This window comes from Diachasmimorpha longicaudata, chromosome 3 (assembly GCF_034640455.1).
Source record: "Diachasmimorpha longicaudata isolate KC_UGA_2023 chromosome 3, iyDiaLong2, whole genome shotgun sequence".
NCBI lineage: Eukaryota > Metazoa > Arthropoda > Insecta > Hymenoptera > Braconidae > Diachasmimorpha > Diachasmimorpha longicaudata.
In genome coordinates, this window is record NC_087227.1 from 4,652,901 (window position 1) to 4,678,100 (window position 25,200).

The window sequence follows — 25,200 nt, forward strand, 5'->3', positions numbered from 1 at the left end:
TTGAACGATCGATTTTTAGGTTATGTTGGCTATATAACTCAGGAAATCTGGCCTCACCCCCCTGTGCTCAGCGAACACTATGTTTGCATTCCTAAGCAAACATATTTGAATTACCCGCCCGGAAGTAACGTCATTTACCTCCCACCATGTCCCTTCCTGATATTCTTTTTATCAATGATCTAAACGGCCTATCCTCCAATGCATCTGTCAGTGCTGTCAAAGCATGTCATAAACTGCTAGAACTAGAGTAGGTCCAGCAAACCTAATGTCACGTAAATAACACAGAATTTTATTGTAAACAAAAATCACAAATAGTAATTGCCAATTCCTGATTAATAATGACGAGTAAGAAAGGGGCGACATTGAGAATTGAAAATGAGATTGATAAATATCGAGGTGAGGGTAACTGGAAAAAGGTTATAGAACTCGCTGATAATTTGAGAGAATTGTACCCCAGTAATGGTGAGTTTCATTTATTTAATTGGTACTTTGCCACTTTCTGTTGTTAGTCCTCAATTCTACGGTGATTAACAATATTTATGATTGTTCGTAGAATATCTGGCAAATTTCCTCAGTGGTGAGGGCAAGTTGGAGAGCTTTCTGGAGCAAACCCCTCCGATTGATGGTAATATTTCCAAAGCCAAGTCTGGACTTGCTGATGCTAAAAGATGTCTACTTGCAGCAGCAAATGAACGTGATAAGCAGGTATAATTGATTTGTTTGTGTCCTGATAAGAGTGATTCAGGGTAACATTCGTAGCTCTCGGTTCTCGATCGGTTGGCAAATGAAACAGTCAACGAATTTCAGGGGCGACCAGAGCCAAGGAATGAACAGCAAATTTTTTGTTTAGTTTTAATATTTTTACAAAAATTTCAGATGTAATAGTCCGGAGGTGTTCACCTGGAAAAACAAAATTTCGAAAAACATCTCTCAGTCAAAAACCCCCAGAAAATGTTCCAAAAAACTAAATTATTGTCTTATAATATTCATAATGCCATGAAGATTTCGATATTCCTATTTTTAACTTCATTTTTAGTCTTTTTGGGGAAACTTTTTGGGGGGGACTTTGTCTGGGAGATTCTTGTTTGGGCTGATAACTCCTAGAACCAATTCTTTTATTTTAAAACTGAAATGTTCGTGATGATTGTCATGAATTCGTTTTGTTTGTGTTCATTGAAGGCAGTTGTTGTTCTTGACGCTCATCTGCTGCTTGGAAAACTCCATTACGCAATGGGACTCTACGAGGAGGCTCTCCACCACTACCAGCAGGCTGAGCTCCATACATTGACTGAAAAACAACTACCCAGTAGGAGTTTACGAATTGTTGCTGAATCATATGCAATTAAAGGTGAGAACGAAACGACAAAAAAAATTAATTTGAATGAATAGCGCAATTTTTAGAAATCCACCAATATTTCATCCTCAATGAGAGGTAATATTTAGGTCATCCTTTTATTTAAATTGCCGGACACCGTTTATAAATTAACAATAAAACTTTCAACAGTCGATTATCAAATCACGTTAATGATCGAATGATCTCCGTGTACATTAATTTAGGAAGATGTATTACCAACTTGACGTTAACAGTCTTCACAACTCATCATAAATTTGTTTTAGGACTTTGTCTGGAGAAACAAATGCCGCCAGGGAAATCAAAATATAAAATTGCTGAGTGGCATGATCAGATAATCAAGTGTTTCGAAACTGCTGGTGATTTAACACTGGTCTATTTGCAAGAGCAAGACAAAATGACAATTCAAATGCAGAACGGTACATCGACTATCAGTAGTATTAATAACATTGGTAAGTTAAAAAAATTTGAAGACAGTTAAAATTCATTGCAACTGCAATATCATGATTACACAACTTGATTGCAATCAGTTGTTATGTCTGTAATGGCTATTTAGTGTTGGGAGATGAATAGAAAATTATTTTCCGTGGTTTTAACGTCTGGTGTGAATCTGTAAACTAGGATAAGTACATTTTTCATGATTTTTCATTGAAAATGAATTGAAAATGGACTTGTCTTAATCTATAAATTCACTGTAGATGTGAATCATCAATAAACTTCAGAGTTGGCAGATGAGGATTTTTTGAAAAACAACTTACTGATTTTGTATTCATGATCAAGGGAATGAGGATGATAATGCGGAGGATTGACGTTTTTTTAAACAACATTATTGATGTATTTTCCTATTAATTTATACTTATTAAGAATATATTTAGATCTGAATAGGAAAATGAACAGAAACATCTAATTATTTGATGAAACAATCATCATTTATTCATTTGTTCAATTCGTTATGATGGGGTTTCGATTGATTATGATAGAGGGCGTCAAGAATAAAGTTTTGAGATTGAAAAAGTCAATTCGGCCGTCAATTTTGAGCGACTCGACATAATAATTTTACACTAAAAATTAAATATCTTCGAAGTAATTCTATTCGTTAAAATTTCGATAAAGAAAATAATTAGAGAAATTATCGCCTCGTCTCAATACTTAATAACTAAAATAATTACCCACTAGTACCTCAACTATAGAACTCTAGTTTCGCTTTGGAGGGGAAGGGTCCGCTTTGGGCGCACGGTAGACTATTTTTTGAAATAATTTTACATCATTATCTTCCCTCTCTCGAAAAAAAATCTTCAAGTTAATGTTCCAAGTTACTCAGTCATGCAGCTGACCTTTTTACCTGAAATTAATACTCACTGCACATTGCACCCTTTTTAATTCATCCGCTACAATCTTATAATACATTTCAGGGTCATACTCGCCTCAACCCGTAAATACCATGAAAAATGTGGGATCAATCCTGGAAACTGCTCTGCAAAGGGCCCCTTTCCTGCACCTTCAGGCTGGCAAAGCACAGCCAGCCATTGATCGTTACAGGTATTTTAATTATAATCAATCAACTGAAATAGTTCAATGAATTTTTACGCCTCGAAATCTCAGTTTTGAAATTTTTAATTCGATTTCATTATTATAAATCTATTTACTATCGTAGTAAATACGATTTCTCTCCTATTATTTAATAAATTCTAAATAAAAGTCAATGTGTTGTAATAATTGTAAATTTATTGTTGTCGATAACTTTCGTTATTCATTAAAATCGTAACTTAAATTGTATTTTTGTAGTTATCAAAGTTTTTTTCGAATTTCTAAAATAATTAGAAAGATATTCCATAAATAATTAGCAAATTGAGTCTCATTTTCTCATTTTTTATATCATCCTAACGCTCCTGAAGCAAAAGCAAATATTCTGATAACTACTTGATCATCTTTCAGAGCTATTTTATCAGCGATTGAATCAACAGCAACTCAGGGATTACGATTGACATTAACCAGACAATTAGCAGAAGTTATATTGCGTAACATGAGTGAGGCTGAGTATAAAAATCCTGGTGCACCACCTGATACATTTGGTAAATATTTTGATAATGATGTTTCATCTTAATTAGCAGAATGAAAATTATGAATATTTTGGTTAAAGGAACTGGACCCGTTAATAGGAGATTTAACAATTATGCGATTACCAATGGAGTCTCTGAATCACCCTGGAAGCCAAAGAGATACAATGGGCCCAATTTGTTTGTACCTCGCAATGAAAATGAGGAGATTATTCTTTTATTGTTAATTAGTGAAGCGATGGCTGTCAGGGAGACTGTGCTGAGTCAATCCCCTGAGTTTAAAGAGGCAAGATTGAGGGCCTTTGAGAATGTTACAGCTGTTTATGATCTCATGACTGTTGTTGTTGTGCGATGGAGTCAAGTGGAATTGTTATATGAGGTGAGGGAAAAATCGATGGGATTAATTTTATAGTTAATGGTAATTGTATATTTTCTTTGGTGTTACAATTAGTATTTTACATCTCTTGCTCCTTCCTTTATCTGTAAAACTATGAAGACTTCAATATTAGAGACTTTCAAACATTTCGAAAGTTTTAGGCGATCTCTTTCGGGATGTGCAATAACCCACTCGGTCATTTTGCACGACTTCAGTATTAGTATTTTATTTTTGGCTATTTTTAGGAAATTAATTTCTACGTTAATTGTCATTTGATAGTTTATTAAGGATATGCAAGCAGTTTTTGGTAGGATATATCTGTATATATCGTACCGTATACAGTATCGCCTTTTTTACTATTTTCCATCGTGAAATTTGAAACTGCGGTGAAAAATTTGAGGAAAAGAACGATAAATATTCAGTCGTTAAATTTTTTTGTTATCACGAGTGGCGGCTTGTTCTTTAGTTAATCTCTAACAATTCATCAAATCGTTATTGTAATGGTAATTATTATTTCATAATGCTCAATGATGACTCCATCCATTTATAGCTTATCATTTATGAGCTTATCAGTTCACGTAGATATGGCGAAACATAAATAATAATCGGACTTGTTACGATAATGATTCCTAAACGTTCAATAATTTTTCTCTTTTCCAATTATTTAAAAGCATAGAAATTACATTTTTTTCAAAATCTAATTTTTTTAATTAGATTTTTTTTCGTTAGTTGGGAATAACTATCTGACTTTTGTAGAATTTTAAAAATTAATCAATTCATTGGGATGTTGGTCAAATAATATCGAAAAATTTATTTTTAGTAAATTATTAACAGAAACATCTGGTAATTGAATGAAAATACTATTTTTCAATTATTTTATCAATTTTTTTTCCCGCATACACTTAACTATTTTGCTATAACCATTCAACATCACGATACAATTCGAATCTACAAATTTTATGCACAAAAAACATCGGAAAGTATTTGGGACTTTCATATAACATGAAAAAATCTTAAAATCCATTGTAAAGGGTCTATTTATTATCAAAATTGAATAACTAGCCAAAGCAATTGTACAAGAGCTATCGAAATATTTTTTCATTTACCTAGATCTCAATAAAAAGTAAGACTAAGATGATATGATGGTAATTTATGATGCTAATTTATTTGTTACCAGTCGTTCGAGAGAGCAATGAAATTTTCTCACGAGGAAGTTCATGTTTGGACGCAGTATGCATTATGCTTAATTCATCTTGGGAGGTACACTCATGCCTATTCAGTTCTCCAAATTGTTGCCAAACTTTCTCCCCAGAAAGTTATGCCCTGTCTCTTAGCTGCAAGATTATGCTATGAACACATCAACAGGGTAATTACTTCAATTTTCAAGTCCATGAAAAGCGAAATTATAAAAGTTATAGAAGTCACATTTTACAAATACTTTAAAACTGAATAAAAAAATTATTTCTAAATAGGTGAAGGAGGGCATCGAATGGTCGCAGAAAGCCCTTCAACGTGAGACCTCAAATCCTCAGGGTTTACAGTCACGTTGTCACTTGTACATTGGTCTTGGCCACAGCATTATTTCCGGAACCACAACTATTAAACAGGATAAGGTGCACCATACCACGTTGGCACTGGAATGCTTCCACAAGTAATTTTTTTTTTTCACTCAGCCGTCACCTATTTCCAAAGAAAAATGTCAGAAAGTAATTTACGAGTTCGAGGTATTTATGGCGCCTTCAAGGAGGATAAAAATAAGAAAGGCGGGGTGGAGCCGGTAAGGCACCCGTCCAAAACCGGGTAAACCAAAAAAAATGTAAAGCGCCCACCTACGAAACCAGAAGACCCGGGTTCGATCCCGGGCATTGGTGTAATTTTTCTCGACCACGTGATTTAGTCAAATAATGGGCACCAAGAAAGGAAAAGTTCACTCCGAAAATATCGCAATAAGGAGTACCAAACAAAGTTTATAATCGAATGGTCGTATCTTTATTTTAAACAGATAACACTGTGCCGATAAGTTACCCAGAAGAAAACTTAAATTTAAAAAATCGAGATCTTGATGTTTTTTTTTGTTAATAGGATCTCTGATGTGGGGAAAACCGCGTAATTAATCTTAGATTAGGAGAATCGTAGGAATAGTAGATATCGATGCGTCGGCAACATAGGGGAAAATGGCAAAATTGCCATTGCCTCATTTAAGCTTACCCATTATTAACAGCATTAGAAATTGTTGTTGTTGAAAGGTATTCACAAAAAATCATTAATTTCTCGATTTTTCTTTAGTTCTCCCTGGCCATCCCATAGATAACTTAATGGAATGATAAGACGGGAAAAAGATAACGAATTTGAAGGCGTTCAATTGAGGGATTATATTTATTTCTCCCAAAAATATTCCTTTACGTTATGACCGTTGAGGATATCCAATGACTCTGGCGACTAAACAAAAATTTAGGAAATTAATAACTTTGCTCGAAATTTGATATGAAGTTACACTGAATGATCACGATTTTTCCCAAGTTTTCCTCACATAATTTAATTTACAAGCGTGATGATAAAAAATTATTGACTGAATAAATAATTTCGATCTGTATCACATTCTAAAAATGACCTGGACATCCTCAATTCATTGAATATGAACAAATTGTTTAACTAATGAATCACTCAACTCGGACCAATCTAAGGAACATCTATTTTTAACAATGCAATTATTTATTATTACAGAGCTCAACAGTGTGATCCAAACGATCACTTAGCCGAGTACTACCTGGCCCACGAGTACGCAATCAATAGACAAATAAACGAAGCGATGGTGCATGTTAAAATTTCCCTTAATTTACGAGCCGAACATATTCCATCTCTACATTTATTAGCATTATTGCTCTCAGCTCACAAACAATACGCGGATGCTCTGCATCTTATCAACAGTGTCCTTGAGGAATATCCAGACAATTTGAATTTTCTTTACGTAAAAGCCCACCTTGAATTGCACAGTGTGGGTGGTGAGGAGGCACTTTTCACGATTAAACACATGTTGCATCTGTGGAGAACCCTCTACGAGGATCAAACTAATATCGATTGCAATGAACAGCAGAGCGAAAAAAGGAGCGAAACCAGGAGTGTATTTCAGTTGTATACATCGGAATTGAGTGACAAGGATTCAAGTAATTTATTTATGAATTAGATCACTATTAGGAGGAGAGAAGAGCTGTAAAATGGGGTATCAATTGGGAGAATGGAGTTATACATAAACACTATAATTTCTTTTTTTTTTATTTTATAATTTAGTGGCGAAGCGGTACAACGAGATAAATCACTTTTTGCTTGTGAATGAAAACATTGCAATCCTCTAATTCCAAACCGAAAAATTATAATTTTGCTTCAAAGCGATATAGAATGGTCTGAAAGATAAACTACAAATTTTTTTGGAAAATATCTGTACGCGGATCCCCTACCCAGGGATTAATTTTTAATTAAAAAAAGATCGTATGTAAGAGTTGAGGCTAACGATGGGCCAAAATTCAAGTCGATCGATTCAGCCATTTTTGAGAAATCGTAATTTGTTTATAAACCATTTTTTCTAATAATCTCCAAAACTAAACGAGGTATTCATTTTTTTCACTTCTTTCGCCATAATTGGACCTGTTAGATTCATTAAAAACTTGGAAATGGCATCTCGACAATGAATTTTTCGAATCCAGCAAAGAATTACAAAAAATTGTTTTCGATTAAATATGAAACTCCTCATAAATTGATTCTATTTCTCTCTAAATCGATTAGTTCTAATGGTATCTTTTCAATAACGCCGGAATCCATTTTGAGCTCATCTCTCTAATAGTCCAGTTATCAAAACAAATAGTACAGTTATCATTTTAATCTCATTTCAATCTTAATTTCAGGCTCGTTACATGCTCAATCACTAGCAGCGTCAAGAATTGAACAGGCATTATCAGAAGTTGCTTCATCTCTGTCATCTTTCACCCCAAAGCCCGGCCCTCAACGCGCTTGGCTACTACAATTACAGATTTGGCTTCTTCTAACTGAGGTTTTCCTCGTCCTAGATCGTCCGGAAGGCGCCACACTATCTCTACAAGAGGCGACCAATATTTTTCCCCTCAGCCACGATATAATGTACACGGTAAATGCTTTCAACGATAGAATAGACTAGAATAGTTGCTTTTATGTGGTATCCCAGGGCGACACACCCCCTAAGGACAAATGAGAATTATTTACATAGTTGAGACGTTATATCATTTTTAAAATCGGTATTTTTGCGAGTAAAGACATGGGACGTTCTCATTTTAGTTGACAATTGGTTAACGATGCTCAGGCAAGATATCAAAATACAGTTAAATTTAAAAAAAAAATTTGACATTCTTAGATATATCCCGGAACGTTGTGCGAAGTTTTAGGTTCCCAAGGAACGTCGGTCGAACACAATAAATTATTGAAAACAGCGGTTTCAGCCTGCGTTTTTATGGCAAAAGTGGGAAAATGCACCGGTCGAGCATAAAAATGCAGCCAATATCATGAAACTTTATTCATATATGAGAAATTAATACATCCACGACTTCTACAAAATTAATAACATCCATTCAGAACGTTTTTTAGTCGTAGCTAACAAAAATCCACGAACAACTTAATTTAAACGCGTTGTATTAAAGACTTTCCTAAAGATATCGCGGATTTTAATAGCTGAAAAGAATGTGGCAAATAAATATTAATGAATATGTTCACAAATAGCCATCAATAAAACGTATAAATTATTTATAATCGATGCAAAGCAACATAGGACATTTCTAAATTAATTTATATTTACGTCTCTTCACACCATTTTATTGATGAATCAAAAAAGCTCAAAACTTTTAAATGCAAAAATCGCCCGACTTGTTGCGAGAAGCTGCTTCCTTATTGTGGACCAATAACCCACTCATGCTTCGACTGATTAGTAAACTTCTTGACAGAAGTTTTCGTTTTTCTGTGCACGAAATAATTAGCAAATCAATTGTTGAGCGAGTTCATCCTATCGAGGAATCAATATTTTGTAGATTAGGCGCCATTTCAACTGAGACGTTTGTTCAATCAATCTTTCAACAAATTTAAATTTTTCAATTTTTCACAACTTATAATAAATCAACTACGACATTTCAACTCAGATTTACACCCACGCGGGATGGATTAAATTCTTAGAAAATGAATCCCTAAATCTCCCGAAACGTCGACAATTCAAACAGAGTATTCGTGTGTTTACGAATTCCCACACATATCTGCTTTATCCGATGAGATACTTAAGAGGGGATGATCCCTACGAAATGATGTTGTAAAAATCTCAAAAGCATTTGAGATGGGGATGCCAGCGAGTATACAATTCAATCATTTCAGTATTTCTCAAAAGAGCCTTCAAATATTCTTTAAAAAATGTTGTCGAATGTACTATTGATAGAAAATTATTCAAATTCAATATTTACAAATAACTTCTAACTACCAATCGAAAAAACCAAAACGACTTGAATGTTTGTACGATAACAATTATTAATCCATTACTTTAGCAATTAAAAAATATATTTCTGAAAATATAGTAATTTCCCTAGAATTAGTTGAAATGTCTCAGTTGAAATTTAACAAATTAAATAACTCAAGTTGAAATATCGCGATTGGAATTTTTCCATTTCTAAATTCCACTTGAAATTACTGGCTTATATTATTATTAAAACTTTACTCACGTGAACTATTTTATATGAGTCCTGTAATTATTGTGCAAGATCAGCGCCGTTTTATTTCCCTAGAGTCACTTTGCGGATGACAACCTGAATAATTTACGAATACACTCACACAATAATTCAAAAAATTACCATAAATGTGATCTAGCCCATTTGTACTTTTTTAATCCGACAATGTGCCTTCATTCATATTATTATTGTTCCCCAAAATCATCTGTCTATGCGAATGATTTTTAAAATGGTGATTAAACAAAAGGATAAGAGAATCACTGAGATTACTGAGGGATTGAAACGCTCAACCGTGGACTTAAAAGAGAAGCCTTTGTGGTTCTCTTACTTTATAGGGCATTCGTCAATCTGTAATCTTCTAATGAATGAATAAATTTAGCTGGAAGGATTGACTAACAGTAGTTAGAGGAATGGAAAGTATTGAGGCAAAGAGACATTATTTCTTCTTCTATTGTTATTTTTTTTTCTTTTTTAGAAGGGACTTTTACATGAATACAAAGCTGAATATGCTGAAGCGAAGCAGTGCTATCAGAATGCTGTGTCGATTAATCCCTCTCACATAAAGAGTCTTCAACATTTGGTAGTTTTTATTAATTACTTTGACAAAATGAATTGTTCTTACTTGAAGGATGTTTTTTATTATTCATTTTCGGGGATTTAATAGCAAGGGAATATTTTATTGAGTACGTGTCGCCTATTTTTATTGCATTTTTCAATTCCTAGAATGCAGGAAAAATCACCTTTTGGCATTTTTTTTCTAATCAATGGGGTTCTACATTTTTTAAACGAACATTTGCAGCAACATGTGCCAAATGGAAATTTTACTAGGATTACTGCGATTTAAAAATGGGGTCGTATGGGGTTTGTGAGGTTGACAGAGTAAATAACTCGAGGTGAATGTAGAAACATCCTCAATTAATAATGCAAAATGGGACGAACAAATTTGTATGCTCTTGATAAATAATTTTCAGGGATTGGTTTATCATTATCTGGGATGCCAGAGACTTGCAGAAAAAACCCTACGTGACGCAGCGAAAATTGACCCGAATTCCCATCAAACTTGGTGACTATTAATCGTTATCTTGATGAATTAATCGTTGAAATGTTGATTTATGAAGAATAATCGATTAATCATTGGTGTTCATGGTTTCAGGTATAATCTTGGTAAAGTATTGGAATCACTTGGGGAAATGGAGACTGCCAATGACTGTATGGCAACTGCCCTGGAGGTTGAAAATACGAATCCAATTTTGCCGATTATGTCCATTCCAGTGACATTCGAGTGAAGGAGAGAGGAGGGCAGGTGTGAAGTACTACGTGGCCTGTTTTCTTTGGCTATGTGAGCCACAATGGGCTAGGGAAAAATGTCAAGACACATTCCTGGGAGATCATGGAATTATGTATAAAACAACACTTTTTGTCATTGATTAGATTCACTAATTTACGAGACACAGGTTAAATCAATATCAGTGAAAGTCTTGGCGATGTTGGATAACAGAAAATTATTTTTGCAAATCTCGAAAGGATTTACAACAAAAATCTCCAATATTTCTCACTGGAACCCCTAGAATTTGTGACATTTCGTAACGAACATTTCGTCGACGTTCGTAGAACTATATTACGCTGAATGGAAAATTACGTTTGCACAGTATATCTACTTATTACAAGTAAATATTTCTGAATATTAATATAGAATATTTAATTTTTATTTCAGTTACATTGAGAAAAAATTATTTCTGCCAAATATTCATTTATTTGAGGGAATTACTCATTTCGTCTCCGATCAATTTATACCTCGCAATTATTATCAAGCTTGAGTTACGACAGTTATATTGCTCTAAAACATCGTAATGTTAGCCATGACCTCGAGTGAAACGTATCAACAATTGTCGATACCATGAAATTGATGGAAATTTTTCCACGTGGATGATTTATCACAAATTTATCACAAATTATTTACCACAAAAACGTGAACACTTTTCTCAAGTAAATCAATATGTGGCAGAAAGACTTTTTTCTCAGTATCCAAAAATGAGAGGAATTCATGAGAATTCTCTATTGAGAGTAAAATATCACAAAATCTATTTGACAGATTCTAAAATCTCGTAAATTATAAAATTTCTGTTGGGCCATTAGCTAAAAAAGAGGGCAGAAAATGGCGGATTAAAGAAATACAGGAACAACAATCAGTTCTGTTCAGGGATATTATATTTGAAATAAAATTTGTGTGCAGTCAAAGCCACATGACAAAATTCATCGAAATTCCGAGAATATCCCTGAACCTTTCGAATGTACAGGAAAGAAAACAGTTCTATTGACAGTATTCCCGTAAGCCCATCAATTCCCAAAATATTCACAAGCCAATTTACACTCCATGAAAAAATAATCCCACTTTCTCTCTTTCTAATTCGACTGAAACTCAATATTTATCTCATCCATATTAATCCTTAGGGAGAGAATATGTAAATTTTAAATGGGGAATGAAGGATAAATTTGGTGCCTAAACACCAAATTATTTCGAAACGGCGCTCCCATGCCGGCATAGGAGTAACTGCTCCCTCATTCATCCTCCCCTCAATGTCAACATAGTTATTGAATTATTACTAAATGTATATTTGATGATCATGATGATTCAACAAAAAACGACGAACATTTATTGTATCAGTAGACCTGCATGTTCATGAAGTATTCGATACATAAACAAAATTACTGAACAATAAATTACTGCTGAATAGAAAAAAAAAGATGATAAATATTTTAAAAAATCTAAAACTGTATAAAATAGATTTATTCTGTATTTTAAAAAATGGTGTAAAGAGTTTAATAAAAGTTATCATTTCAAGTGTATCAAAGAATTTGGTGTGTTGACAATTTGTCTATTGTCACGAGTGAATACATCTCCTCCAAAAAATCCATGGCTTCGTTTCAAGGGTTTGATTTTTTATGAACCCCTGTCTGACCTTTTTCGTGGCTGGATGAGGAGGGTGGTTGAGAGGGCGGAGGGGGTGGGGGTGGGGGGGAGAGGAGGGGCTCAATACCATTACATTTTAACTCAAACTAAAACTGGTGAAACTGTTTTCCCTATTCAGTTCATAATCAATACGAGTCGTGCATAAAGATGATTTACCGACGCTCGTTGGTAACAATAATAATAACGACAAAAACAAAAATGATAAAAAAAAATAATAATGGAACGGTTTATCTGGGTTGTGGGTGACGTCAGGTTGCCGGAAACGAGTGTTTGATCGTTACCAATCTTAGTTCGGTAGTACAGTAGTTTTTTTATCATTGTTTCATTCAATTTCATCTCATTTATTTGCATTAAACGTCATATTACTGAGATATTTGATTGTTCTTCAGGAAGAATGGACCAGAAAATATGTTAATAATTGTTAAAGGACAGGGCTTGGATCAGGTTTTATGGCAGTTCATTGAGTAGATAATAAATTGAAAAAGAAATTAAAAGCAGCAATGGATTTTTCTTTCTCTAACGTCAATAAAACACACAGATTTGCAATTGTTAAATAAAATGTAACGTTGATGTTTTAAAAATGACGGTAATGATGAGACTGGTAAAATGTTACTCATCGATTCGGAAATTCGTGAATCATTTACTATCGTCAAGTTATTTCATCGAGTCATGTTCTTTTAATGGAATGAGAATGAGTTTGAATTTATCTCAGATTACTTTATCTTATGAAATTGTGAAAAACTATGGGTTTATATATTTTTCAAAATTATCTCCATTCTCCAGTTAAACCAATTTATTACTTAACCAGAAAAAAGTTTGTAAATTAAAAAAATTGTCTTCCAATAGAGTTTCAATGCGATGAATTCTAGCAAAAATCCATTTATAGTCAGAAAAAGTTGTAAAACAGTACTGGATAAAAATATTTTTAAAAAATATAGGTATAATAGTGCATATATTTGAATAACAGCAACAAATGGTCATTTATAGAATTTATAAACAAAACCCAATGACCGGAAGAGGCGCACGAAGTGCGAACAGTTCTATCGTAATAAAAAAAAATAAACCGTCGATGTAGAATTTAAAATCATTATTTTTAATGCGTTAGGTCAGAAATTGAATAACGTAAATTTAGAAGTGAGCGCTTTAAGTAATAGTAAATGAAAAAATGAAATTTAGCAGAGGATGAGAAATTGAAAATAAAGAAATGCGGAGAAAATTGATAGGAACCACATCAGATGAACTGAAGTCTACATAGGCCTCATTCTGTTAACTCAATTCCACCTAATGAGATTTAAGTTAGCCCCTCCCCCTCTCCATCCTTCTCCATCACTCCCACCCCCTATTCCACCCTCTCTCATACCCTTAATTTACCAAATCTCTTTCTTCTCCCTTCCACCTTTTATTTCTCTTCTCTACATTTTTTTTTCCACCTCATGCCGGGGCCGTTATTTTTTTCACTCACATTTGCTCTGGGTACCACTAACGAGATTACCCACCTATCACTGTCTCACTTCCACCATAGCGTGTCGCATTGCGCGTACAATTTTCCGCGCAAGCCCAATACCACAACGGCATTGAAACTCATCATGTACTTTCTTTTTTATTTTATTTATTTTTCATCCCTCAGTACAGCCTTCACGAAAGTTATTGAAAAATAAAAACAATATTGATATCAATAATGAAGCAATAAGTGGGATTAATTTAATGGGAGCCTGGTAAATTGCGAGTGGAGTCAGGAAAAAATGGCAGTATGATTTTTTGTAGGAAAGTTTATTATTTAAGAAGAAAATCTTCGACAATTTTTTCCTCTGCAAACAATCGCTACGAAATTTGTCGATATAATTCTGTTGATTTTACTCACCTCGAAACACACTTTCCTCTTGATTTCATGATTTTCACGATTTTCCTTAACAGAATCCGCCCAAATCACAAAAAAACGATTTCCCCAGCATTTTTCCACAATTTTTCTAAAAAAATTTTTTACACATTGAATAACATCTGAATAAAAATCAAATTATCATGAATTATAACACGAAAATATGTTCATCATTCCATAAAATATTTATTGATTTTTATTTTTCATATTATAGAATGAAAATTATAAAAAAAAATTCTTTGAGTTTTTCCAGGCGTTCAATAAGACGGAAAATGTCCACAAAATAGCGGGAAATTAAAAAATTCGTTTGCACTTTGATTTTATCAATGAAAAACGATACAATACAGTTCATTGTATTTCACCTGATATTTACAATATTTTCCTCGACGTGTGTAAAAATGATATGCCGCTGGTATATTGTCTTTACATTTCTTCTCAAGCATAAGGCCTCGGTGAACAAGTTCACACCCAATGAGTTGCGAACAGGATTAGTAGAAAATAATCCACCTCATAATCAATAAATTCCACTCATCTGATCACAACTGCGTTTATAAACTCCATCACATTTACCAATTAAAAATTGTAATTAATAACGATAAAAATAATCCCTCAATTGTACCATCACACTTAAAAAATAAAAATTGTAATTTATAACGATAAAAATTATCCTTCAATGGTACCTCTTCTATTCACGTAATCCAGTGGAAGACTCTAACGAGATTTAGCTACATAACATCTTGGGAGACGGTTTCAAGTTCCAGTAGTCGACGGAGGGGTAGAAAAAAAAATATATATTTTCATTGACCTACATTTAATAGCTTGTCTATCATTCATTTTATGGATAAAATACTTTTATTCTATTCTCAATAAGAAGTCACGCAATTCAGCCGCACACGATATTTTATTCCCCAGCGACTAAATCTTTACGATTTTATTTCTTCAGTTTTCGTGTGCTTCAAGCGCACCAGTTAAAATCCGATCAAAGTGGAAAAATAACACGCAATGAAAGCTTCAAAATTCGTTGAGTCACAATTTTTATTCAGTTTGAACTCTTCAGGTGGTACCGTAATTCGTTGAAGGATTTTTCCTGTCAGATGGTTCCATAAATTTATATATAATATATACATATATATACATATATATATGTATATTCCACATGAATGTTTCTCCCGTAATTCTTATTGCCCTCCCCGGTGAAAAATTATGACACCGTAGGGGAAAATTTCAGAGTCAATTCCGCAATCGATGAGCGAACAGCAAGTTCGTTAGATTTTCCTGGTTTTTATAATCGGTAATTCAACTCGATTTAGCCCTCAGTTGAACGTTCGAGAAACGTCACCGAATTTAAAATATTTAAATAATAATTGTTTGTTTTTTTTGAACCAATGGAGGGATGTGTAGATTTCTCTACAACTGTGGCGAACTGGTGACGAGTGTGAAGTTGGCGGCCCGACGTTCAGCCGAGGGTGGACCGTCATGCGAGTTAAAACACCCCGTCGTACTGTATTTTTCGTTAGTGGTGTTGCGTTCAGTAAGGGATGAAACTGGGTCATTTTTCGGTTACTGGTAAACAAAAGGACACTTTTTGCTACGGCGTGAACATAGCAACAGTCACAAAAACAATATTTGTACAACTGTTTAAAACAATAGAAACAATCAAGGATTTTCCGTTTGTCTCATGAATTTGTTATATGAACATGAACAAGTTATATTTGACAGCCCTTACATAACTAAAATAATAAAATTAATATAAATATTTTTAGAAAAAATAAAAACATAAAAAAGTAAAGTTTTTAGATATTGTCTCATCTGTAAATCTTATTACATATGTTATGAGTTGGATTATCGATTAACGTTCTCGAGCTGAGATGAACCAATAACAATAAAAATAAATAAATGAAGAAATGAACAGAAAATTTTATCAGCAGAAATGCCTTTCGATATACACCTTTGATAGTCTAATATGTTTCCAAATTCTTCGCCAACTGACATCAGGTTTGTCTCATCAGATCCTCGAGTACTTAAACTATTTTTTTTCATCAGTGAGATGATGTCTATTTTTGCAGTCGATCATCGGGGCTATCACTTGAGCCCCATTTGAACCTCAGTTTCCGGACATTCTAAGATGATTTATTTTTTTTATTCAAATATCCCAATGTCAAAAGGCTCATGTATTCATTTCAATCTCGATATTGAGCCGTTAGAAAATCTTTTATCAAAAAAAGTAAATGATATTAGAGATTCAGTTTTTGGCAGAAAATTAATTAAACGTTTTTGATGAATAAGCGCAGATGTGAATTCAAATCCTGAGGTCTGCCTTTGACAGAAAATATATTTTTTGATACTCAAGTCATAAATAATCAATTTTCTCCGGGAAAAACAACTGTTTTCGAGTCGTAAAAAATTGAGTGATATTCAGAATTTTTTCCAAAGAAATAATTATGTGTAAAATACAATTTCAAAACCACTGAATATTCATCAGTTTTTTTTTAATTTTTAGGCCCATTCTTAGCCGACAGATTCGGTAATTAAAACTGTAATTAATCAATTAATTACTTAAAAGGCTCCAGTTTCATCTCCTCAAAATCCTTCAAAAACATTTGAATCCTCTCATAATTATTTCCGAAACTCCCAGTTGTCTCATCCCTCATCCAATCGCCAAATCCAAAAAAACCAACCAGAGCAACATTCACCCCATCCCACTCTTCCCCACGGCCTCCACCCCATCATTATAAAATAAAAATACTGCACCTGATCAACCGATTTCAATACCTTCCCCATCATTAACACCTACAAGCCCCCACTCATCCCCCCTTACCCACAAAATTTTCTCCTCACAAAAGAAAACATATATCAAGTAAAAAAGGGAAGGGATAAATTCATCCAAAGTTCGTCTACTATTTTTTAATAAACAATTCATAAACAATGAATGTTCTCCCGTGAACCGAATTCTGCACAAAATCCAGCTTCGAAACCCCTGAATATTCATAATTTTTTTTTCAATTTTTCGGCGCATTCTGACCCGACAGATTCAGTAATTAAAACTGTAATTAATCAATTAATTACTTAAAAAACTCCAGTTCCCTCTCCACAAAATCCTTCAAAGACATTTAAAACCTCCCACCATTATTTCCGAAATTCCCAGTTCTCTCATCCCTCATCCAATCGCCAAATCCAAAGAAATCAACCACCACAACCTTCGCCCCATCCCCCCCTTCACCGCGACCTCCACCCCATCATTATAAAATAAAAATACTGCCCCTGATCCACCGATTTCAATACCTTCCCCATCATTGACACCTACAAGCCCCCACTCATCCCCCCTTACCTACAAAATTTCCCTCTCAGAAAAAAAAAGGTACCAAGGAAAAAAGTCCAGGGGTAAATGCTTCGAAAGGTCGTCTTTGACCCGCTAGATTTTGCCGCTGGCAGATGCGATCGGATTCTCCCTATTCTCCAACATTACTAAAAAGGCGGATTTCACCCCGAAGAGCGCTGGCGCAAGTCGCGTCGTTTTACCGCGTTCGGCTATAGAAGTGAGTACCCCCCTGGTGTATAACGCGTTACAGCGTCAACGGCGGCGGTGGCCGCGCGTCTGACGCATTGCAGGTGCGCGACGGCCAATCACGAGTCTTGCTTAGTTCGCCCGGACCCGTCCAGTAAACAAGAACCGCACCCCGAGTCAAGCCACACATTTTCATTTCAAACTTGCGAGAAAATTCCTCTGAAGAAAATAAAAGAAAAGAAAAACCATCGAGACACCGCTGGGACATCTACTTTACCACCTGCCGCATGCAAAAAAAAAAAACAAAAAATCAAAAATTAAATTAAAATTAAATTTGAATATTTCCAGCGCCGAGTCACCTCCAATCACCGATGACCCGCATATCCCCCCCTCCGATATCCAACCCCGTAAAAATAAATGGTCCAGAAAAACGCAATTTTCTCTGGCAAAAATTCCAGATAAATTCAATATTTTTGAGAAATGAATTTTCAAAATTTTCACCATCGAATGGGGGAAAAAAAGCGCTAGCTTAGCGTCGCGTAGGAAGTGCGCGATGCGCCCCTTCGAGCCACCTCTCTCTCCCCCCTCCCCCCCCCTCTCCACCAGCTCAACGATTCTCCTCTAACCCCTTAATAGTTTACCATCGCCATTGGCCCGAACAAGGAAACACCTATATCTCCCTGTCTCTCTCTTTCTCACTCGACCGAAGGTGCATTATGGATCCATCTCTCTCACAATGTACCGACACACTCGCAACTCTGTCATCCACAAGAGCATTCGAATGTGCGCAAAAGTCTATCCCCCATTACTGCGCATACACTAACACAAACAAAAACTAGAGGTCTACTATCCCTGGTGGTGTGCCTGCGGCGTAGTGATACCACCGAGCATCGTACGGTTAACAGAAGTTCTCCATTGCTGTTCCGAGTGCGTTTCCCGTCGGCCGGATATAACGACTAAAAAAATATAAAACAAAAACCTGGCGATCGGTTATCCATTATTTTTCTTCATTTTAATTCGGTAAATAAATTGAAAAATTGAAAAAATATATAACAAACCAAGGACTGATATTAGTATCAATACAGTTGATATCGACGTTAGTAATAGCGTTAGAGTAACGACGTATTATACATTTTTTTGGTTTATTTGTCGTTGAAAAATATTAATTAGTCTCACCGACATTTGCCGATAAATAACCAACGGATATTTCATGTCCATCGGTATCTGATATCTGTCGGCTGTAACAATATTAACAACTGCTCAACTCCATTGAACATACAAACTATACAAAATACGTTGAGTATTTTGTTCGTTAAATCGGTGAACAACAGGTACGAGTTACATCGGAATTTATCATATTTTCGGTGATTTTTTTTTAAAGTGGTAAACTTGATTCCGGGGGTCCTACCTGATCAGCCCCTCGACGCCCCACCTCAGCATCGAAAGAAAGAGAGAAAACGTATCGTCGATTTCCAGTAGGAGAATAACTATTGTAAAGCCAACATGGTGAGTCTTCATCAAATATTCACAATTTATACTCCATCATTATCCTCATTACTCAACAACCAAAAGTCCAGCTTCCCAAATTACCGTCGTATATTCTTCTCTGATTACTACCATCAATTCGTCACTCATATTTCCAACTTCTCCTTTAATTCATTTTAATCCCCAGAATTGACGCAACGTCCGCGTGCACGTGGATTAAACGCTATATTCTTTCAGAAATTCATTCCACAACTTGTCTTTAATGAAAATTCAATGCTCACCGGTTTATCTCCAGCCATTGCTCTAATTTTTCATGGGATTTATCGAGTACCCGGCAAATACTACTCAGACAATATTCACAATCCACCATATTTGTTGTTGGGCTCGGTCGATTTAGCTTTTTTTTTTCCCTCCCCAGCGACGTCGGAGAGACGAGGAAGAGAACATTCGTGAGATCTTTCGTGAGAAAGAAATATTTTTCGGTAATTTTTTGTCCACTTTTCTGAGGGTGAGGGAGGGGGGGAGGGTGGAAATGGAGCAGAGCTAAAATCGATCCACATGTCTATTTTTGCCCCTTTCTGTATCGACCGTTTACACTTTTATTTTTCCATCATTTTCATTTTTCGATTATTGAAAAAAAAAAAAAAAAACTCAAAATTATCGTTTGTTGGTTAATTCTGTTCGCTATCCGGGGGGACAATTTTCCTCATCGTAATCACGATTTTCTCGTTTAACACCTGGAGACCTTTTGTTTTATTTTCTCTCCTCTCCCCCTTCACCCCGTAATGAAAATTATTGCGATAATACACGCGAGTGTTAATACACCCTTCTTTACCCCTGCGCACACCCCGTGGTCATTCGCGGGGGTTAAGGGGCGGAGGAGGGGGCAAATACGCATACACACTCGCGCAGCATCGATTGGTGTTTTCCGTCACGCCAAAATGTCGGAATTTTTCATCCAAAAAAAAAGGGGGTATTATTGAGGAAAGTGATTATACCGAGGAATTGATGGGTTTTTCGGGATTATTTTTGGGGGATGATGGGGTATGAGGATGAGAAACATTCGAGGTATTTGGTGGCTCCACGTTGGCAGTAATGGGCCAGTGAAACGCCATCGTGGTTGTCAGTTTGATGACTGGTAACCGGCGTTCCGGCGCATTGGGAAAAAAAAAATATATATATATACATATATATGTGTGTATGTATATGCATATAAAAAGTAAATTACACCTGCAGACATGTGGCAAAATTCCAAATAAATATTATCGATAATGTTTTTCACTCCGGCATTATTTCATTAGCGCTTATGAGTCTCTGAGTCAAAAGGCGTCATACGAATATTCGGACGATGATTCACTGGTTTCTCCTCCTCATTCCTCCAATCCAGTAGATTTCAATCTCATAATAACATTACCCTTGTTAATACCAGTATTTTGAATCCACCTTGAGGTGTTATTTTTTTCCTTTGTTCAATTTACCTGTACAAATGATTATCGATTTGTCCCGGTGCTCAGGGGTTTCCCCCGGTGAATGAGAGAAAAAAAAAACCGAAATATGTATTGCGCATATTATATTTTTTTTTGGGTCAAAAATATAGTCTTTACGCTGTGCCAAGGTCATTTGGAACGCAGGCGAGCTCGTGAGGTTCCGTGAAAATGTGTCAGCCATTGGAACTCGGTGAGATTGTTGAGGAAAAAGAAAATGAATTAACAAAAAATGAAAAAAAAAAACAGAATTTATGCAGCACGGAAAAACGATAGAACAATCGACTCTTCTGTGCTTCGTTTAATTTTATTTTATATTTTGTTTTCCACTTGGCAGGATGTAAATGTCAGTAAATTCCACCCACCCTCCTCATCTCCCACCCACTCAACCCACCCCTTCACCAGTGTTTTTTTTTTTGAATTTTTTAGTGGCTGTGACATGATGAGACAGATGTGAAACAAAAGTGAGATGAAGGAATAAAGAAAGGGTGAGAGGGTGAGGGGTGAGGGTTGTGGAGGAGTGTGGGGAGGGTTGATCGTAGCGCGTTGCGGCATTCGCCAATCAGCCATTGTGCTATATACCACACTATTGATTTTCGCAGTAGGTGCCGTGCAGCCCCCTTGCTTCCAACGACTATCTTTTCTATCCCCTCACGACATTCGTCGGGGATCTAAGCAACCCTCTTACCTCCAATTCTTTCGTTACATCCCCGTTCACGAGATAATATTTTTTTTCTACCTAAAATAAAAATATCGTGAAGGTGTTGTCAACGTGAAATTCGCCCTGGATATTCAAATAATTGTTTAAAAATTAAATGAGCATCGTTACGTGTTAATATATCGACAGAAGTTTATTTATAAATATAAAATTTGCTGGAGAAATAAACATACAGGAGTACTAAAAAAATATGGTTTGTACTTACGATTCTAGGTCGCAGACAGTTTTAATGAAAATTGTTGTACATTTGTTGTGTTGGTGTACATTTTTTTTTTTGGAATTGTTTGAGTTTTAGAATTTTGTTGATGGTATTTCAGTGGAATTTACTGGTGGGTGGGATCTTGTTGGTTGAGCTTAAGACGGGAGCTTTAACGACTTGGGGGTGAAATGTCGATTTTTATAAGCAGATTCACCCGAAAACCCCCTCAGGTCAATCCCTAGATATCCAGGTGACGCAGATGTTTTAAGTGCTTTTGAGATAATTTTGGTGGAATTCAACGAAATTATTTGAGTGTTTTAGTGGAATTTTGTTGGATATTTGGCGACTATTAGATTCAATTGTTTATCAGCAATACATTGTGGTAAACGTGCTCCGTTGGTTAATGAATTATTTTGCTGATTTAACTTCTTTTTTACGTGCTTTATGATACTTTATTTACAACTATTCGTTGAATTATTTTCTCATGGGAATGAGGATAATGTCGAGTAATGAATTTGAGGGTTGTTCGTCATGGAATAAGTAATTCTCACGGGGTTAATTTTGTATGGATGGGCGTGGCACTTACCATTACGCTGCAACAAGTTTTGTAATAATTCATGAATTGTTCAGTTTGGCGATTGGATTCGACCGGACCCAGGGTTGGCAGGGGGGGGGGCTGGAGGGATGGGCGGGGAGGGGGTTCCATGGAGACTTACGATAGGAGATTAACGAGAAAAAAAGTGAAGCAGTGCGACAGGTTATCAAAATATCTTGAGATTATCAGGAGAGATAGTTGGAATTATTATAGATATCAGAGAAAAAATTCAGATAACGTTGATAAATCGATGATGATTTTGCCCCGAATAGTTTCAGTTGTATAAATATGTATCTTTAACAGAATCATTTATTGGTGATTTTTTACAAATTTTTCAGGCTGACCAACTCACGGAGGAACAAATTGCCGAATTCAAAGAAGCATTCTCGCTCTTTGATAAAGACGGTGATGGCACCATCACTACCAAAGAATTGGGAACTGTCATGCGTTCACTTGGTCAAAATCCAACAGAAGCTGAGCTACAGGATATGATTAATGAAGTAGATGCTGACGGTAAGGACATGAATGAATGAGACGACGAATGGGGAGTATCGAATTATTTGGACAATGTTTAATGGTTCGTTTTGTTTGGGAACAATATTATCTCTTAGGCAATGGAACCATCGATTTTCCTGAATTCTTAACGATGATGGCCCGCAAAATGAAGGACACCGACAGTGAGGAGGAAATCAGAGAGGCATTCAGGGTGTTTGATAAAGATGGCAATGGTTTTATATCAGCAGCAGAGCTCAGACACGTTATGACAAATTTGGGTGAAAAATTAACCGATGAGGAGGTAGATGAGATGATCCGAGAGGCGGATATCGATGGTGATGGCCAAGTTAATTATGAAGGTATAAAAATTGCAATATTATTTTGAATATCGAAATGGTAAAAAGAATATGAAAACTAATGTGAAAACACTAGTGACAGGGTGTAATTGAATCGCATCAATTCAATTCAATTGCTATCCATTATTCAGTTGAGACAATTAATTTAAACGAAATGAGCAATTTAATTGACACTGACCTGCGTTCAAACTTCGTGACATCATCTTCATTCAACAAGTTTATGTTGCAATTGTGAAATAAAAACTAATGAATGATTTTACAAGCTAAATTCTCACGTTTTCTTTTTTTCGATTATTTTTCTTGCAGAATTCGTCACAATGATGACATCAAAGTGAATACAACCAGTGTGCTGGGAAAACTCGCGACTTGGAGTGGTGTTGACGTACTAAAAAAAAATTCAAATAAACAACAACAACAAAAGTGGATTTAAAAAACCAACCTTGTACCAGGATGTAAAGAAGTCTTAAAAAAAGAAACAAAAAAGCATAATTGAGAGCCCTTATTACTTATCAAGAGGACAGCAGACCTGGTGATATTTAATTGTTTTCTTTCTTTTTTTTTTAATTAAAACCAATTATTTCATTTTTTTTGCCTTCAATATTTATCATCAATAAATCTTAGGGACAGAGGCTTTTTAAGTTTTTTCTCTCACACTCTCAATCTATCTCTCACACTCTCACACACACACACACACAACACACACTTTTTTTAAGTGTTTAATTGCGTTATCATCGTTTATGCTGTTCCCTTGAATGATGAAAGATAAAAATAACAAAAAGCAAAAAGATGAGATAATACAATGTGTGTTTGCCACGTTTGCATGATGTACGAACACCAATCGGTGAGTGAAAAAAAAATCATAATGATGAAGCAAAAAACATCACTGACGAAAAAAAAAATTATTAATATTATGAAAAAAAAAAAAAATTCAAGGTGTATGCACGGAAAACTTGCGCTTAATCGAAGAAAAAGGAAAACAATTCTCCATCTTTCACGTGATAATTTAAAGAATTTCCATTTGTTTCTATCCTCTTCTCTCCCCCTCCCCCTCCCCTTTTGCTTCCATCACCCTCCGAGAAGAATCCCTTCAATGAATAACTCTATCCTCTTGAATAATATGAAACTCTTCATGCGCTTTTAAATGAACAAAAAAAAATGAAATAACAGAAAGTATGATTCGAATAAGCTTTTCCGTGAATAAAGTTTGATGCACCTTTTCCAGAAGAGGGAAATCACATAATAATGAAAGAAAATACAAGTTCGTTGCTAAATTTAATGTTAGTTAAAGAATAACAAAAGAAGAAAATACCACGAAGTCGTCATTGGCTGTGGGTTCATCAAATTTTGTTCCAAGTGTACATTTTTTTAAGGAAAAAAAAAATATATGTGTAAACTAAATTAAAATTAGAAAAAAAAATGATTAACACGAGTACAGACACATTATACACATACACTCATACATAAATACACACCTCAACACACACCCCTTCTTTTAAAATTAATGAAAAGAAACGTATAATTAAAAACCAAAACCAATTATTAAAAAATAATAAAAAAAAATACTTTATGCTCATTGTTACATGTATCGAGAGAGCACTGTGCTCCATCCTCCATTAATTACAAGTTTAAAATTACACTTGTATTACATTATAAAAAAAACCACACATACACGAAAAAAAAAGAAATGATTAAAAAATACATGAATATCGATATAAATCATTAAGAATTTCAATTAAATTCCAAGATGAGAGGTGAAGGAAAAATTCCGTTTTAAATGGAGCCATAGCTTGTGTTTTCGTAGTTAAAAAGTGAAGTAACAAATGGAAAAAAAATGACAAAAAAAAATTGTGTCTACTTAAGTGGGTTTATTAATGTCTTAAAACTGCGTCAGGATCCCCCTACCCCCCTCAATGTCTCATCACTAGTAAATTAAAGGATAAAAGAAAACAAAACAGTTGTCTAGCAAGTCGTAATTTAATTTATCTAAGTAATGCACAAAAAAA

General features: G+C 35.0%; 2 protein-coding genes and 1 long non-coding RNA gene across 5 annotated transcripts; 2 read left to right on the forward strand and 1 right to left on the reverse strand.

The window, feature by feature from the left end:
- Positions 1–146: 146 nt before the first annotated feature.
- On the forward strand, positions 147–12,368 carry LOC135161010 (tetratricopeptide repeat protein 7B). Its single transcript, XM_064118241.1, has 14 exons — positions 147–462; positions 554–705; positions 1,180–1,348; positions 1,618–1,803; positions 2,764–2,890; positions 3,287–3,423; positions 3,492–3,787; positions 4,962–5,150; positions 5,257–5,435; positions 6,509–6,948; positions 7,684–7,922; positions 9,989–10,093; positions 10,485–10,576; positions 10,667–12,368. Exons 1-14 carry the CDS (start codon positions 339–341, stop codon positions 10,797–10,799), a joined length of 2,568 nt encoding a protein of 855 aa, XP_063974311.1. The 5' UTR covers positions 147–338; the 3' UTR covers positions 10,800–12,368.
- Positions 7,916–14,389, reverse strand: LOC135161011 (uncharacterized). The gene is made up of 3 exons (XR_010298673.1): positions 14,346–14,389; positions 9,508–9,591; positions 7,916–7,992 (listed from the first exon to the last, which is right to left on the reverse strand). It is a non-coding gene; the product is annotated as an uncharacterized LOC135161011 (long non-coding RNA).
- A 4,336-nt stretch (positions 14,390–18,725) lies between these two features.
- On the forward strand, positions 18,726–24,913 carry LOC135160561 (calmodulin). 3 transcript variants are annotated; one of them, XM_064117223.1, is made up of 5 exons: positions 18,726–18,885; positions 19,247–19,371; positions 22,685–22,859; positions 22,958–23,200; positions 23,504–24,913. In XM_064117223.1, exons 2-5 carry the CDS (start codon positions 19,369–19,371, stop codon positions 23,530–23,532), a joined length of 450 nt encoding a protein of 149 aa, XP_063973293.1. In that variant the 5' UTR covers positions 18,726–18,885; positions 19,247–19,368; the 3' UTR covers positions 23,533–24,913. The 3 variants fall into 3 exon arrangements, with proteins under 3 accessions (XP_063973293.1, XP_063973294.1, XP_063973295.1); XM_064117224.1 differs by having other exon boundaries at positions 18,742–19,371; XM_064117225.1 differs by lacking the exons at positions 18,726–18,885; positions 19,247–19,371 and adding an exon at positions 21,725–21,745.
- Positions 24,914–25,200: the final 287 nt, after the last annotated feature.